Below are 16147 nucleotides of genomic sequence, written 5' to 3' on the forward strand. Positions count from 1 at the left end.
CTGGGAATGGTAATATGAATGAACTGTGGTGCATTTGCTGTAATCACTCTTCCAGGGCCTACCGGTGGTACACTTGGTTTTATTCTTCTTGTAACTAGGTAATGCTCTTTTCAGAAAAAAGTGATTTGTTGGCTTGAGCCTAAAATACTTATGTACCAATGGGGAGATTGTGATGTAATAGGCAAGCGTAGGTTCGGTTTGTTTGCTGTGAAAGAGAATAAGGCTGAAATGGATTGCTCACTTTCTGGTGTTTTTTTCCAAATATTTAAACTGCCTTGGAGTTGCTTCAAGTGTATTTTATTGCTTTATAAAACAGATCCCCGGATGTCCTATACCTGCCATTTTAAAGCCCGCAAGTTGCCAGAAGCTTCAATAAATACATAAAATATCCTTCATTGCACATAAAAAAACTGACTGGGCCAATCAAAAACATGAACAAAAACTGTAATAATATTTAAAATTCCCCAGAAAGTGAACTACCCCTTTAATTAACAGAAATTGGAGGCATTATCGACTGCCATATCAGATGTGTGCATGTTGCCAAGGATAGCAAAGGCTTTTGATAGGTTGCCAATCACCAACTTGAATGAACCAATGTTGACTTACTGTAGTGGAGATGGGTCTGTAGAGAACGGCTGCCTCATCACAGGCGCTCCGCTAACACCATCTTTGTTGCTGTCGTTTACTCTGAAAGCAGAATATGGCCTGCGATTGGCCAGCCATATCTTCGTGAAGGACATCTCCCCCGAGAGCCTGGCAGCACGGGACGGCAACATCCAGGAGGGAGACGTGGTGCTGAAGGTGAGGGCGGGACACGTGTGCGCGCGCACACACACGCACACACTCACTCACACACACGCACACACTCACTCACACACGCACACACGCACACACACACACACACACACACACACTCACAGGCCCACGCACACACACACTAACACACCTACACACACTCACAGGCCCACGCACACATGCACACACACACACACATGCACTCACAGGCCCACACGCATGCACACACATGCACAGGCACACAGGCAACACACACACACACACACACACACACACACACAGTTCAGCTGTGCTGTTTTTCCACTGTTGTATTGAGAGGTTCACATCACTTTGTTGCTTATTTCTGGTCAGTTGCTAAGTGCACTTTGCATGGTGCCTCTGACTGCAAAGTCTTCTTCGTGTCCAAAGAACAGTCCCTCTGATTTTTATTTTTTATGTACTTTCATTTATTTTTTTCCTGCTAGTCCTTCTCAGCTTCTCGTTCCAAATATAATGGAACACGGATAAGAACAGAGAGCTACAGCTCCGCTCCATAAATATTTAAGGGAGCAGAGACTTCACATTATACAATATATATGACATGATATTCTGCCCATTACAACTGGCGGCTCTAAAAGCAATGTGAAATGCACACTAGAATGTGATGAATTTTTAAAATAAATGACTTTTAAACAAAGGTCTCCGCCTCTTTGAAATACGGTGCTCAGACATGCATTTGGAGAAATGCTCCTCAACAAAATGAGAAAATAATGAAATGATTGCAGCACAGGTAATTACCCGTTTAATCTTTCTACCGTCTGAGAGAAGATTAAAGGTATGCAACAGTGTTTTATCTTCTGTGAGATGAGATGTATTTTCATGATTCCTTTTTGAAAACTTTTGAGCATGCCATTTTATCTCTCTCTTTCTCTTTCTCTTTCTCTCTCCTTTCCTTTAGATTAATGGCACAGTGACAGAGAACCTGTCCCTAATAGATGCCAAGAAGCTGATCGAGAGGTCAAAGGGCAAGCTAAAGATGGTGGTTCAGAGGGACGAGAGGGCGACTCTGCTCAACATCCCGGATATGGACGACAGCATCCCCTCCGCCAACGCCTCTGACAGAGATGGTGAGGGGGAAGGCTGAGGCATTGTGGGTAGGGGGGGGAGTGTCTTGTGAAAGCTGACGGCGTGACCGGTATCTGAGGGAGTGTTGAAGCGGTTTCACTCGAAATGGACACCTCTCCCTCACAGAAGCCAGCTGTGTGCTGTGTCACGTCACGTCTGTGTACTAAAGGGACACGGCCTAGATAAAGCCGGTCTGGAAAAAACTGTGTTTCCTTCTTACCTGGAGAGCTTGTTTATAGTAAGGGGTTTTTCATTGAGGAAAAGAATGTCTGCTTGCTTTTTGCTTTGTTTCATTAACCTGCCAATATCATGGTTTTAATGAGCCCATCAAACATGGATGTGTCCTTTCATGTTGGTGCTAGCCTTGTTTTTAGCTGAATGCCTTGCTGGGTATCACATGGTGCATCGCACAGTCCAGGCAGACCCGGTCAGGTGCACAGGAATGCATCCAGTCAGAGCAGGGACCGAATAAAGGGCAGAACAGGCTTTTATTTTTATTTTCCATTTTGCTATTATTTAATTTCTCTGCAACATCAGCATTCGCTGGAGGAAAATATCACAGTAATCACCACTTTTATTTTAACAGACATCTCAGAAATTCATTCACTGGCATCCGACCATTCCACTCAGTCACATGACAGGAACCGCCGCGGTCGGTCACGCTCCCCCGACAGGCGGTCCGACCCTTCCGACCAATCCCGGCACTCTCCCCAGCAAGGCAGCAACGGCAGGTAAGGACCTCCCCCTTCTCAGCGGGCCTGTCGAATCAGAAGCCGCTCCGTACACGTGTGACCCCTGACCTTCACTCTAGTGGGCGAATGGGATTCATTCCCTTCGCCCTGACTGCAAATGAACTGGAGGGGAAAGATGAATGAATAGGGGGGGAGATCTGAGTACCTGGATTAGCACAGCAATCAGTTAATAGGCTCTAGTAGGCTCTCAGCAGGGTCAAAGAGCAGAGTCGGTGGGGGGGGGTGGGTGGGGTTATTAATCCACAGCCGGCCAGATAAGCTTTCTGACAGCCTGTAGCTCTGCAGTTCAGTATTCTTCAAAGCCAGCCCATCTCCTGACAGCCACATGGAGAGATTAGAGTCTTACCCCCTGCTTATCCCTTCAGCCCACAACTTTCACTGTCTTAGGCCTGGCTTCTCTCAACAAATGTCCCTAACATCAACTCGCCCAAATTCAATTGTATGTTTTACTCTCAAACAAACACGGTTAATTTTGCTGTTTGCTTTACTCCCCTTTCCGTGTTTACAGACCTAGAAACTGACACTTTCCGGTTAAGTTTAAGTCAAATTTGGACTCGGTCAACATTTGCTGAGCCAACTTAGTCCAGTTCTTAGTGTAATGTTTGAGAAATCATTAAGTATTCAGTAGCATGTAGGGTACGAATGGAGGGATATTTGAAATTTCTAATAATTTTCTTATAATATAATTGAATTGAAATAAAATTGTTCTGCCAATTCTGCTGTGTGTGTGTATGTGTGTGTGTGTATGTGTGTGTGTGTGTGTGTGTGTGTGTGTGTGTGTGTGTGTGCTCTTGTATTTTCCTTACTTTCCTTTTCTGTTGTTCTCCATTCCTCTAATCCCCTCAGTTGGAGACTGAAGTAAGTGGCAGCTCTCTCCTCATGGAACAGAGTAGAAGCTTCCGGATAGTAACCAGAGCTGACAGATGTGTAGCTTGTGGGAAGCCAGTGCAGCTGGAGAAATGAGTAGTTGGTTCGTAGATAAGTAGACCGGTAGATTAAACGCCCGGAGAGATAGAGATGTGGGATGGCAAACTCGACAGGGGCAGAGAATTCCTACCCGGCTTTGCGTTGGCAAATGCCGTGAACATGGACCTGGAGGTGGGTTCTGATCACACAGCTGGATGAGCACCACTTGCAGGAATGTGGGCTGATATCCCTCAATGACATGAGCATGCCCTGACTGAGTTTGGACACCCTGGGGTAGCCTCTTCATCAGGGGGGCTGAATGTGCTCGTCAACTCGAGTGTTCGTCCCCAGTAACTGTCAACCCCTGTTAGCTGGCTCACAGTCCTATAAGACACATTGCCTTGTCTCTCTCGAGTCCTGTTACTCTCCTATAATGAACTATCAGTCATCTGAGCTCATTAAATTTGAAGCGACCACAGAGGAAACTAAATGCCTTTCCAGTGTGTGTAGAAACTTAAAATGGACAACCGTGTAGAAAGCACTGCGCTCCGTCTTGTGTTTGCTGTGAATTCCTGTGGTAGTATAGTCATGAGTTGAAAGTATCCTGATGGCTAGAGATAAGCAGTTGTGTACACTTAACCGAAACCACAAGTATTCCTGTTTATCGTACTTATCATCACACTTAACTGCAGGGCACTTTGCACTGGCAAAGCAGTCAATACTTTAAATATAACTTCCTTCTGTGTTCAAGATTCCTACAGCATTGCCACAAGGTCTTTATATGAAAGACATACTTAAAACATGCATTCATTTGGCGTATGTTTGAATAATTGCCTTTAACTTGTGAGTGGTTGTTTATATTAATCATGTACAGCCACCTTTTTGTCACCAAGCCGGTTTAAAAACCTGTGTTGACGCAGTCATTGTGTACTGAAGTGTTGAGTGATGTTTTTGTACAGGACTGTCCCTCATACAGAAAGCTACAGCTCTTAAGTGTTGCCCGGTACAGTAGTAGTGTTTGTGGAGTCTTTGAATGTTGTGCATACGCTCTAAGCACACTTGAGTCTGGTGGCAGGGTGTTCACTATCGAATGTGAGGGGTGTAGAGTTTGAAGAGGCCTGTGCCGGCCAGCATTCGGGAAGATTGGGAGTGATGTAAGAGAGTTTAAGAGCCTGTGTTGTTGGGTTACATCAGTCTTACTGTTCTGTGTTGCGGGAAAAAGAAATTCCACTGTAATTTAATTTGGAAGAACATTGCAGTGGTAATGAAATGAAAATATTGTTGGGAGGGTTGGCTGGGCGCTGTAATGAAAGGATAGGGACTTATGGGTGGGTGACGCAGCCTGTTTGCACCGTCACCCGTTTGCAGGGGAGGTTGAGGGCAAGGGTCACTGCCAGACTGTTCCCACGCAGGCGATTACAGCTTTGTGCCCGCTCCTGTGCCTCTGGTCCGTGTGCTGGGAGAGAATGTTGTTACGGCGAATGAGAGGCTCAGAATGTGTGCTGCTTCCCTGAGACCAGGGAACATGTCACTAATGCTAAAGGGCTTTCACTGTTCAGACCAGGGAACAGGTCAGTGTAATGTGAAAGGACTTTCACTGTTCAGACCAGGGAACAGGTCAGTGTAATGGTAAAGGGCTTTCACTGTTAAGGCCAGGGAACAGGTCAGTGTAATGCTAAAGGGCTTTCACTGTTAAGACCAGGGAACAGGTCAGTGTAATGCTAAAGGGCTTTCACTGTTCAGACCAGGGAACAGGTCAGTGTAATGGTAGAGGGCTTTCACTGTTCAGACCAGGGAACAGGTCAGTGTAATGGTAGAGGGCTTTCAGGAGCGTGTCAGGGTTCTTCTAAAGGGGAGAATCGGCCATTTTGTGTAGAGCCAGTCCATTAATGAAGGAGCAGGTCTGCTGAAGACTGCCCTTCCACAGTACTCCACAATACTGTTCTTTTCCAGCCTGTTGTGTGCTAGCCAGCAGTCACATGACCAGGCTGAAGTAGCTGCTATTGTTCAGCCCCAGAATAGTTCAGCATGGCTGTTCCTCTGAGGCTATTGTCTGTTCTTTGGAAACGTGTCGTACTGGCCCACCCGTTGATCTGCACCTGGTGTTAAGCGCCTGGCTCAGTCACTTGAGATTAGCCTTCTCTAAATACAGAGGTCAACATTTTTTTGTGAGAGGGGCGGTAGGAGCTGTATTGACTTTTAGTTTTGGACTTCCAAGTCTCCTTTCATTCTTCATTGTTTGTTCCCACATTGATTCGTGCTCTGAAACCCTTATCTCTGTATATTGTTTTCCTGCAGTGCGTATTTACATCAGAGATGCACTTGTTTGCAGTTAGCCTCACATTAATGAAAACAATGGCCCCAAATACACCATTTTAAGGCGCCAAGGCTAGACTGACGGAACATTCTTGAACCTCCTGAAGCTCTCTGGTGCTCGTCTCCCTAAGTGTGCTTGGGCTGAAACTCTGGAGTTTACATTTTTGAATGTTTACTGTGATTTGCTGCAAATTGTTACCCTTGTAGGAATAATCTTCCTTAAGGCACCCCATCTGCTGAAGTTGAATATGCAGTCTGGAGAAGAACGCTTATGTGTGTATCTTGAGAGAGTGGGACAGACAGTCTTTTTTTTCCTTTTCTTTTATTTCTCAGTACTGCTTCCTCCTTTTCATTTATGTTCTATTATTATCTGACCCAAATTTCCAAAACGATTCTATTCTAAAATGGCAAAGAACAACCATTGTGCTTATTATTCGCACGACTAGTGTTTTAGTAGCTCGCAAACGACTGACAGGCCCACAAAGAAACACTGACATTTTTCTGTTTCCAGCCACAGAAGTCGAGAGGACGAGAGGATCTCGAAGCCAGGGGCGATTTCCACTCCTGTAAAATTATCAGAGGAAGTGATAATCTCCAAGCCGAGCGAAGAGGAAAAACAGATCCCCCCGTTGCCAGGTCAGGGGCCCCAGCGAGGCACAGCAAGCCTGTCCCACCTCTTTTCCGTAAAAATAAAGCAGGACCTTCCTGTACACCGTGCTCTCTCTCTCTCCCCCTCACACTGCTGCTGACCCTCCGCCCTGCACAGGAATGTGCGCCCTGTTCCACTCCCTGCTGCAGCTGGGAGCTGCACACACACACACACACACGCACACACACACATGCACACGCACACGCTTACACACACACACGCGCACTTACACAAACACACACACACAAACACACACACACACACGCACGCGCTTACACACCCGCACACACACACTCTTACTCACACTTACACACACACACACACACACACACACACACACACACACACACACACGCTTACTCACACATACACACTCACTTACACACACACATACACACACACGCATACACACACTTACACACAATCACGCACATGCTTACTCACACACAAACACACACGCTTACTGACACACACACACACACGCACCTGGTGACCCTGCCCAAGCCCTGCACAGTGCCTCTACTTCTCCTCCCTCTGAACTCACTGAAGTGCTTCCAGTGTTTTTTCCCGAAACGAGGCGTTTATGAGAAGGAAGGAAGACCAGAAGGTGCAGGCGCCCCAACGAGGACCACGACCCCGGGGCCCCCGTCTGCTCCGCGCCCCCTCCCACCTCCCAGAGCCCCCCCCCCGCCCCTCCCGCTCCCCCCGCGGCCTGCAGCTCGGGCCCTGCACATGCTGTGTGTTGTTCTGTTCTCATTATGTCTGTTCTTTCAAAACAATACTTATCCCGAGGTGAAACTGACAGTAAACGGAGTCGATGCCTGACTCAGTTTCTGCCTCACGCCGGCCCCGTCGCCCCAGAAAAGCCGCCACGGAGATGAACCGTGGAACAAAGGAACTGTGCCTTATTTAAAACAACATACTTCCTTCCTGTCAAAATAAATGTGAACATCTGTGGAAGCACACGGCAGATTTATTTCCTTGTTCACCATGCGCATAATTCACTCTCCGCTCAGCTCATCTTCATTGTTTTTGCCTTTAGTTCCTCATTATTTCACACTGCTGCTTATCGGGTCTTATCTTTATCTGGTTAAGCATTTCGTGAAAGCTCTTCAACTTGCTGATTATGCCCTAAATTTATATTCATTTATATAAGTGTGGAATTCGAGTGGGTCTCACGATCGCTTGTTTGTGTAAAGTAAACCGGAGTGGAACAGTGGCCGGATTAGCACTGATGCAGTTGTCCTGTCCTGTATCTGGTGTTTGTGTGTTGATGGATTGTGGGGTCAGGGGGTGCATGTTTGTCTCCGTTATGTGTCTCTGCTGGTTGTATGTGTCTTTGCTCTGGTGTCAAGCTCAATTATTTCTGAGCTCCTGTCTTTCCTGTCCTATCATTTCTCTGTATGCACGTCCTATCTGTGTCTCTGTACCCACGTGACTGGAGTGTGTGTGTGCGCGTGTGTGTCCTCAGAACCCAAGCCGGTGTACGCCCAGCCTGGCCAGCCTGATGTGGACCTGCCTGTCAGCCCCTCCGACGCCCCTGTGCCTGCTGCCGTCCACGATGACGGCATTCTCAGGTACCTGCTCTACCTCACCTGTACCTCACCTTCACCTCACCTGTACCTCACCTGTACCTGACCTTCATCTCACCTGTACCTCACCTGTACCTCACCTTTACCTCAACTTTACCCCTCAGCCAAATGACCAGCCTTCAGGCACACATTCTGTCCTTCTTATGCACCAAAGTTACATGGTGACACATTTATTTTTGTTTTGCTAATGTTAGTGTGTGTGTCTGTGCGTCTGTTTGTTGGTCTCCGTTTCAGGCCGAGCATGAAGCTGGTGAAGTTTAAGAAAGGCGAGAGCGTGGGCCTGCGTCTGGCGGGCGGGAACGATGTGGGCATTTTCGTGGCGGGCGTGCTGGAGGACAGCCCTGCTGCCAAGGAGGGCCTGGAGGAGGGAGACCAGATTCTCAGGGTACAGCAGTGACCCGCGGCCCCACGCATACACCTACACTTCAGTTACTGATTCTCATTCTGCTGAAGATGAGTGCCGCAACACATGCATGTCTATGGTTTAGATTTATTCAGTTAAGAGTGCTTCTAGGTCTAGATCTTCCAAATGTAGGTTCATGTAACTGACCATCAGTGGTGTGTCTGTGCATTTCGAAAGTCTATTTGAAAAAGACTAAAGTGTTCCAATCTAGTGTGACCAGACCTATGTGTATAGAACTGCAGAATTTCTCTGTGGGAAGCAGTATTCAGTAGTGTGCTGTTCATTGCAGTCCCTTATGTTCTGTTGAACAACAAGTGACTCATTACTCCATAGAAGTTACTCCCTTGTGTTTTATGGCGCTATTGTGAATTCCAAGAGGACATTTCCACATTTTCTAGCATAAAAACGCACAAAATCCTTTGTGTTGCTTCCTTTTTTTTTTTTTTTGGAAAGGCAGTTTCCAGTGCTGTGTGAAAGTGTATGTTTCAAAGCCTTCAAGGCCTCCTGCTGTCCAAACAGTGGTCAGACTTCCCGAGCGCTCCAAGATGGCCGTGTTTCCGGGACATTGTCTCCCCGTCCGTAGCTTTCCTCTCAGGAGCTGCCAGAGGTGGCACAGCGCTCCCCTTGTTTTCCGGGCTTTTCCGCCGTCGCCAGGGCGCAGATAAGGCTGTGCTAGTTTCCCCTCCGGCTCCCGCCGCGTGTTTACGGCGTAAATGGCTCTCTGAGCGCAGGGAAAATAAACAGCGGTATTGTGCTTTGGCCAGCAGGGGCGGGGGAGGGATCTAGTGAAGCAATATGGCCTGGAATCAGTGTTCTGTGTTCTCTCCCTCTTCTCCTCCTTCTCCTCCCTCCTCCCCGCTCCCCTTCTAGGTAAACAATGTAGACTTTGCAAATATAATTCGAGAAGAGGCGGTGCTGTTCCTCCTTGATCTCCCTAAAGGTGACGAGGTCACCATTCTGGCCCAGAAGAAGAAGGATGGTGAGTTTCTAGAGGGGAAGGGGCGGTTCTTCTGTTTCATAACTGACATACTTAGACGGACTCGAGAGAACTGGGGCCTGCTCCTCGTCTCGCCCCTAATTATTTGGGTTCCTGAAGGAATGCAGTGGAGAGTGCGGGCGTGCGTGCTGCGTATTTGCACATTAGCCTGTACTTCTGTTACTTATCTACCAGTGTCGAATTAAATTCAAAGCAGAGCGGTTAATTGTTGATCTGTGAATGCCGTGGGCACAAAGGCACGGTGCTGTAGCTGTATCCTAGTAAACACTACTACAGAACCTTAGTAAAGAGTCCTAGCATGGCCATACAGATACAATAGGAACCTTTGAAGAATACAGCAACTTACGAACTAGCATACCACGGTTAGCAGCTAGAATACCCTGAGTGCAACAATACAATAGCCAATACAATACAACAATATCTATAAGTGCCATTATAATCTATGGCGCGTACAAGGCTAATCATGGTGGTGAGGTAGGGAGGGAAAGGTGCAGTCTTGTTCTCCTTGTTCACCCCGCTTGTGTTGTGCTCCCGCAGTGTACCGGCGGATCGTGGAGTCGGACGTAGGCGACTCGTTCTACATCAGGACGCACTTCGAGTACGAGAAGGAGTCGCCGTACGGCCTGAGCTTCAACAAGGGCGAGGTGTTCAGGGTGGTGGACACGCTCTACAACGGCAAGCTGGGCTCCTGGCTGGCCATCCGCATCGGCAAGAACCACCAGGAGGTGGAGAGGGGGATCATTCCCAACAAGAACAGGTGCTGGTCCCCCGCCCTACTCCTGCTGTCCAGGCCTCCCGTGGAGGAGGGGCCCAAACCTCCCACTGTCCTACCATGTGTCTTTAGCTGCTCTCCTGTGGGCGGTGTGTTGAGTCATCTTCGTATAGTTGTTTAAACGCTGGAGATGGGAGCTCGGTTCTTCTCCGCCAGTCTGTTCTGTATCCGCGGTGTCTCTGCCAGGACGCATATCCATGACATTTGTTTCTTTGGCAGAATGCTTGCATGTCCTCAGGGGTCGGGTTTGAATGACGTTGATGTATAAATTAAAGAAAAACTCTCAAATGCAGACAGACGTGTTCTGTGTGAGCTGCTCTAACAGCCTGCGGTCACGTTAAGCTGGAGCAGGCACGTGGAGCCCAAGGCGCCCGTGAAGTTGGGTCTGCCGCGAACCGGAACGCGTGACGAAGCCCTATCCTATGCGCCTGTAGCGTAGTGGTTAAGGTACATGACTGGGACCCGCAAGGTCGGCGGTTTGATTCCCGGTGTAGCCACAGTAAGATCCGCACAGCCGTTGGGCCCTTGAGCAAGGCCCTTAACCCTGCATTGCTGCAGGGGGGATTGTCTCCTACTTAGTCTAATCAACTGTACATCGCTCTGGATAAGAGCGTCTGCCAAATGGCAATAATGTAATGTAATGTAATGCCTCCAGTCTCCTCCCCCTGGAGTTACTGCACAGCTAACGGGTCTCACCGCTGTTACAGACCGGCCACACAGCGCTCCGTCCACAATACAAACATTAGCTGTGCAGAGTGATATCTTCTGCAATTACCTGATAATTGTTTTCTGTGGCGTGTGGAAATCCGGGGTAAAAAGCCTCTAATGCGTGAAATGTGATGAGCTTCCTCCCTGGGCTCCCTGCATTCTTTACTCTGTTTTCATTAAAAGCCCATCTCCCCTCCATGGCTGAGCTAACACCAGAGGACGTTATTCGGAAAGCTATAAAGACGCCGTGCGGGGAGGGACGTTTGTAGTAGTCCGATGCGGTGAGTTCTGTGGACTGCGCGTCGGGTGAGTTTCCCGCTCATCTCGGTCTCCTCTCCCCCGGCAGAGCGGAGCAGCTGTCCAGCGTGCAGTACACCCTGCCCAAAACGGCCGGGGGCGACCGAGCGGACTTCTGGAGGTTCCGCGGCCTGCGGAGCTCCAAGAGGAACCTGAGGAAGAGCCGGGAGGACCTGTCCGCCCAGCCCGTCCAGACCAAGTTCCCCGCCTACGAGAGGGTGGTGCTGAGAGAGGGTACGGCTTGGCCCTGGGGCTCGCCCCTCCATCACTCCCATCAGAGTTTCAGTTTTAACATTAAAGAATAAACACATTGTTCTCATCAGCACTTATTAAGGAGAACCTAAGTAAAAGTTCACTGATATTGATAATCCGCCCTAGAAGGGTGTTTGAAGGCCCATCTTTTTGCAGCAAGTCATTATGAAGACATAATTTGATTTTAGGAACCATAGAATACTCAAAATACAATATTAAGAGAAATGGCTCAGTTAATCTGCTGTGTGTGTATGGAAATGCTTGTTTTATGATTATGTATAAAGAGAGAGTGTGTGAGAATGTGTGTGTACTGTATATATGTTTGTATGACTGATGCACTGTTTCCTTGATCAGCCGGGTTCCTGAGGCCGGTGGTGATATTCGGGCCCATTGCTGACGTGGCGAGAGAGAAGGTGGCCCGAGAAGAGCCTGACCTGTTTGAGCTAGCAAGTGAGTGTCCCCAGCCGCATAGTCACACTGGTCCATAAAAGCTATATGTTGCCAGAAGCTTCAGACATGGCTAGCACCTTCACACACACCATACTAACATACAGCTATGACCTACACCATCACACTCAACTAGAATTATGCCTCGCAGAAACATAACCCTGGGCTGGAATTGTAGCACACAGCTTAACAGGACAAACAACTATACCTGATTAATAGCTAGCAGTCTTAGCGCAAGAGACTATATGCCCACAGCCACTGCACATTTTAAATGTGTGAAAACACAGTGAGAAAATGAACCTGTCTGATTAAAGTGCTTTAAGTGATGGTTTCTTGGACATTTAACCACCTGCAGAGTATTGGATTCTAATTATCCTAATGCGCTCTCACAGGTATTGGAATTCTTTGGTATGCGATTTCATTCCTTATGTCATTGTTTGCTTACAGAAACACCCCATCACAAAGGACTGAAAAGTATGTCATTTAGAGCGCAGACAGGCTTTAGTAAGAGATTATAGCAAGTATTTGTCATTTGTTATAGACCGCTGTCCCATAGAAACCCATGTTCCTGTGCATTCTGGGGAGGGAAAACCCCGGATTGTGATTGGCTCACTTCTGCTTTCCCAATGCACCTATAGCGGGTCTGTAGAACAGGTTTGAGTTTGTGGAAGTTGAACCGCACTGTCGTGTGAAGTTGTAGATTAGACTGCTTTCCTAGCTGATGTCTCAGTCGCGGTTTGAGATGATTAAAGCCGCTTACTTAAACAGATCCTCTGATATCCCTTTTCCTGAAGTGTGCTGTAATCACGCCCCAAGTACTGCCCCATGTCCTGCCACCGGAGGGGCTGGGTGCGCCGAACAGGGGGCCCTTTGATCGTCATCAGATTATCATTTTTTTTATAATAAAAAAAATAGTGTCATTACAAGCTTTTCAGAGTGAATTGAGGTGGGGCTTCTAATTGCAGGCTTTTCTGAGTCAGACAGGAAAATGCTTCTTCCTTCTGTCTGGATATTCGTAATATTCATATAATTATTAATAAGTCAGGATATGTGTGTAGTATGCCTTCCAGGTTTTTGTCCAAATGATGCAAGCAATCATTGTGTGGAGCATGTAATGGTCGTCATCACTGTACACATCCATCATCACACACAATTTACACCCTCTCTGAAACAGCACAACTGTGTAAATGCCCTGCCGTCATACTGAATGGAGTGGACGTAATGTGTGTTGTGTGCTGTTTGTGTTGTGTGCTGTGTGCCGTTTGTGTTGATGTGGAACACACTTACCTGTGCTAACTCCTGAACCCCTTTTCCTTGTCTGAAGAGAGCGAACCCAGAGATGCTGGGACAGACCAGCGGAGCTCCGGAATCATCCGTCTCCACACCATCAAGCAGATTATCGACCGGGTGAGTAGGGTTGGGTCCTGCTGATGCACACACACGTGCAAACACACACACACTCCCTCACACACATGCAAACACACACACACACACACACACACACACACACACACACACACACACACACACACTCCCTCACACACATGCATACACACACACACACACACACTCCCTCACACACATGCATACACACACACACACAAACACACACACACACACAAACACACTCCCTCACACACATGCATACACACACACACACACTCCCTCGTACACATGCAAACACACAGGCACACAGATGCTCACATGCACACATAGGCATGTGCATGTACACAGAGACATAGACACACACACACACACACACACACACACACACACACACACACAGCGGAGTCCACACACAGACAGATGCTGTCCCAGCTCATATTTATCTCTCCTCTTGTGTTAATGAAACGGCCGGTGTGTGGGAGTGGTGACGGGACACTCGTCCGTTTGTGGGTGTTGATTTTCCTCAGGATAAGCATGCAGTGCTGGACATCACCCCGAACGCGGTGGACCGGCTGAACTACGCCCAGTGGTACCCCATCGTGGTGTTCCTGAACCCCGACAGCAAGCAGGGGGTGAAGAACATGAGGACCCGGCTTTGCTCCGAGTCCAGGAAGAGCGCCAGGAAGCTGTACGAGAGAGCCCTCAAACTGAGGAAGAACAACCACCATCTCTTCACCAGTGAGTACAGCCACCAAGGGAGGGGTGCGGGGGCATGCATCTGTGTGCGTATCGCACCGTGTGGGCATGCAAGTGTTTGCGTGCGTGCGTGTGTGTCTGTGAGTGTGTGTGTGTGTAATATTTAGAGAGTGTGTAAAGGTGTTGTGTGTGTGTGATATTTAGAGAGTGTATAAGGGTGTTGTGAGTGTGTAAAGGTTTATTTGTGGAGTGCCTGCACTCCAGTGTGAAATTCCTCACACTCCTCGTTGTTCAGCTTCCGCCTCTATCAAGCAGGTAAACATGGTAAACCATACGACCGCAGTAAACATGGCAGCACACAGCCAGCCTCCTCAATGCGCAGGACCACCGTACGACCGCAGTAAACATGGCAGTACACAGCCAGCCTCCCCAATGCGCAGGACCACCGTACGACCGCACTAAACATGGCAGTACACAGCCAGCCTCCCCAATGCGCAGGACCACCATACGACCGCAGTAAACATGGCAGTACACATTAAGCTGTTCTATTTTCAGCACGGACCTTAATCTGGCAGTTTTTCTGTGCCCATGTTAAAATGGTTTGAGATCAGTGTGTGGGCAGGTTGGGTCTATCTATACATGCGGACCCCCACCTGTGCTCCACCTGTCTCATGGCCTAGATACACCGGCGTTCTGTGATGTCATATGGACAGGAAACCTGCCACTGGCTCTGCACAGTAGCCCCAGGCTTACACTCTACAGCATCTTTTGGTGCAAGTTTCTGTTTTAGTAATCCTTCAGAGTTATTGTAATGCTGATAAGACTTAGCCCCGAACAGCAGACCTCCACGTAGCCTGCTCTCACTGAGACGGCTTAGACAGCGGCGGGCAGAATGAAATCGGTCACGCAGCGACACGTTGCGTTGGCAGAGATGGGTCTCGACTCGTAGAAGCCCTGGGACAGGTGCGGAGCAGGCTTGCCTCGTCCTGTTTCCTGAGAGAGCGCTCCTGTCTTTCTCTCCCTCCTCCAGCCACCATCAACATGAACAACATGAACGACGGCTGGTACGGAGCGCTGAAAGAGACGATTCAGCAGCAGCAGAACCAGCTGGTGTGGGTCTCCGAGGGAAAGGTCAGTCCGAGCGCATCTGTTTATTAACATATTTATCAGTAACGCAAAGTCACAGATCTGCCGAGCCTGCAAGCGTGAGGCATCTCCGTTTTAGTTGGACCTGATGATGTCAGCAGGTGGAAGTGATGTCAGTTCCCCAAGGGGTTCTGTGCTGTGAGTTAGGTTTCTGTTGTTGTTGTGCTAATGCATGTTGGCTGTTAAGTAAGGCGATTATGTTGGGCAACATCTTCAGCTTGCAGCATTTTGGCTGAACGGCACCAGGGCCGGTGGTCATGGTGTCTCAGCGTAGGACTGTTCTAGGATCAGTTTACCCTAATCTTACTGAACCTCTCAGGCGGACGGCGCCCCCGACGACGACCTGGACCTGCATGACGACCGGCTGTCGTACCTGTCGGCCCCGGGCAGTGAGTACTCCATGTACAGCACGGACAGCCGGCACACGTCCGACTACGAGGACACGGACACGGAGGGCGGGGCCTACACGGACCAGGAGCTGGACGAGACGCTGAACGACGAGGTGGGCCTGCCCTCCGAGCCCGCCATCACACGCTCGTCCGAGCCCGTCAGAGAGGACCCGCCCGTCATCCAGGACCCCCCGGGGTACGCCGGGTACCCCCACAACGCCCAGCCCGACCCCCTGAACCGCATCGACCCGGCCGGGTTCAAGACCCCCGCGCCCCAACAGGTAGTGTGTCTCACAACCGCCCGCTCTTTCACACGTGAATGAGTGTGTGTGAGTGTGTGTGAGTGTGTGTGAGTGTGTGTGAGTGTGTGTGAGTGTGTGTGAGTGTGTGTGAGTGTGTGTGTGTGTGTGTGTGTGTGTGTGTGTGTGTGTGTGTGAGTGTGTGTGTGAGTGTGTGTGTGAGTGTGTGTGTGAGTGTGTGTGTGAGTGTGTGTGTGAGTGTGTGTGTGAGTGTGAGTGTGAGTGTGAGAGTAAAGAAGTG

General features: G+C 48.9%; 1 protein-coding gene across 8 annotated transcripts in view; it reads left to right on the forward strand.

Moving 5' to 3' along the window:
* LOC133112123 (tight junction protein ZO-1-like) overlaps positions 1–16147 on the forward strand; it is a 64100-nt gene that overhangs the window by 33774 nt on the left and 14179 nt on the right. For 6 of the 8 annotated variants that reach the window (XM_061222829.1, XM_061222833.1, XM_061222834.1 and 3 more), the window contains exons 6-19: positions 695–801; positions 1733–1901; positions 2486–2630; positions 6385–6509; positions 7994–8099; positions 8349–8499; positions 9388–9496; positions 10052–10271; positions 11341–11525; positions 11898–11993; positions 13315–13397; positions 13904–14114; positions 15103–15203; positions 15538–15888. In XM_061222829.1, coding sequence (XP_061078813.1) covers positions 695–801; positions 1733–1901; positions 2486–2630; positions 6385–6509; positions 7994–8099; positions 8349–8499; positions 9388–9496; positions 10052–10271; positions 11341–11525; positions 11898–11993; positions 13315–13397; positions 13904–14114; positions 15103–15203; positions 15538–15888 — 2159 coding nt within the window. The remainder of the gene's footprint in view (positions 1–694; positions 802–1732; positions 1902–2485; positions 2631–6384; positions 6510–7993; positions 8100–8348; positions 8500–9387; positions 9497–10051; positions 10272–11340; positions 11526–11897; positions 11994–13314; positions 13398–13903; positions 14115–15102; positions 15204–15537; positions 15889–16147) is intronic. The other 2 variants (XM_061222830.1, XM_061222836.1) reach the window with 1 other exon arrangement.

Source organism: Conger conger, chromosome 15 (genome assembly GCF_963514075.1).
Source record: "Conger conger chromosome 15, fConCon1.1, whole genome shotgun sequence".
NCBI lineage: Eukaryota > Metazoa > Chordata > Actinopteri > Anguilliformes > Congridae > Conger > Conger conger.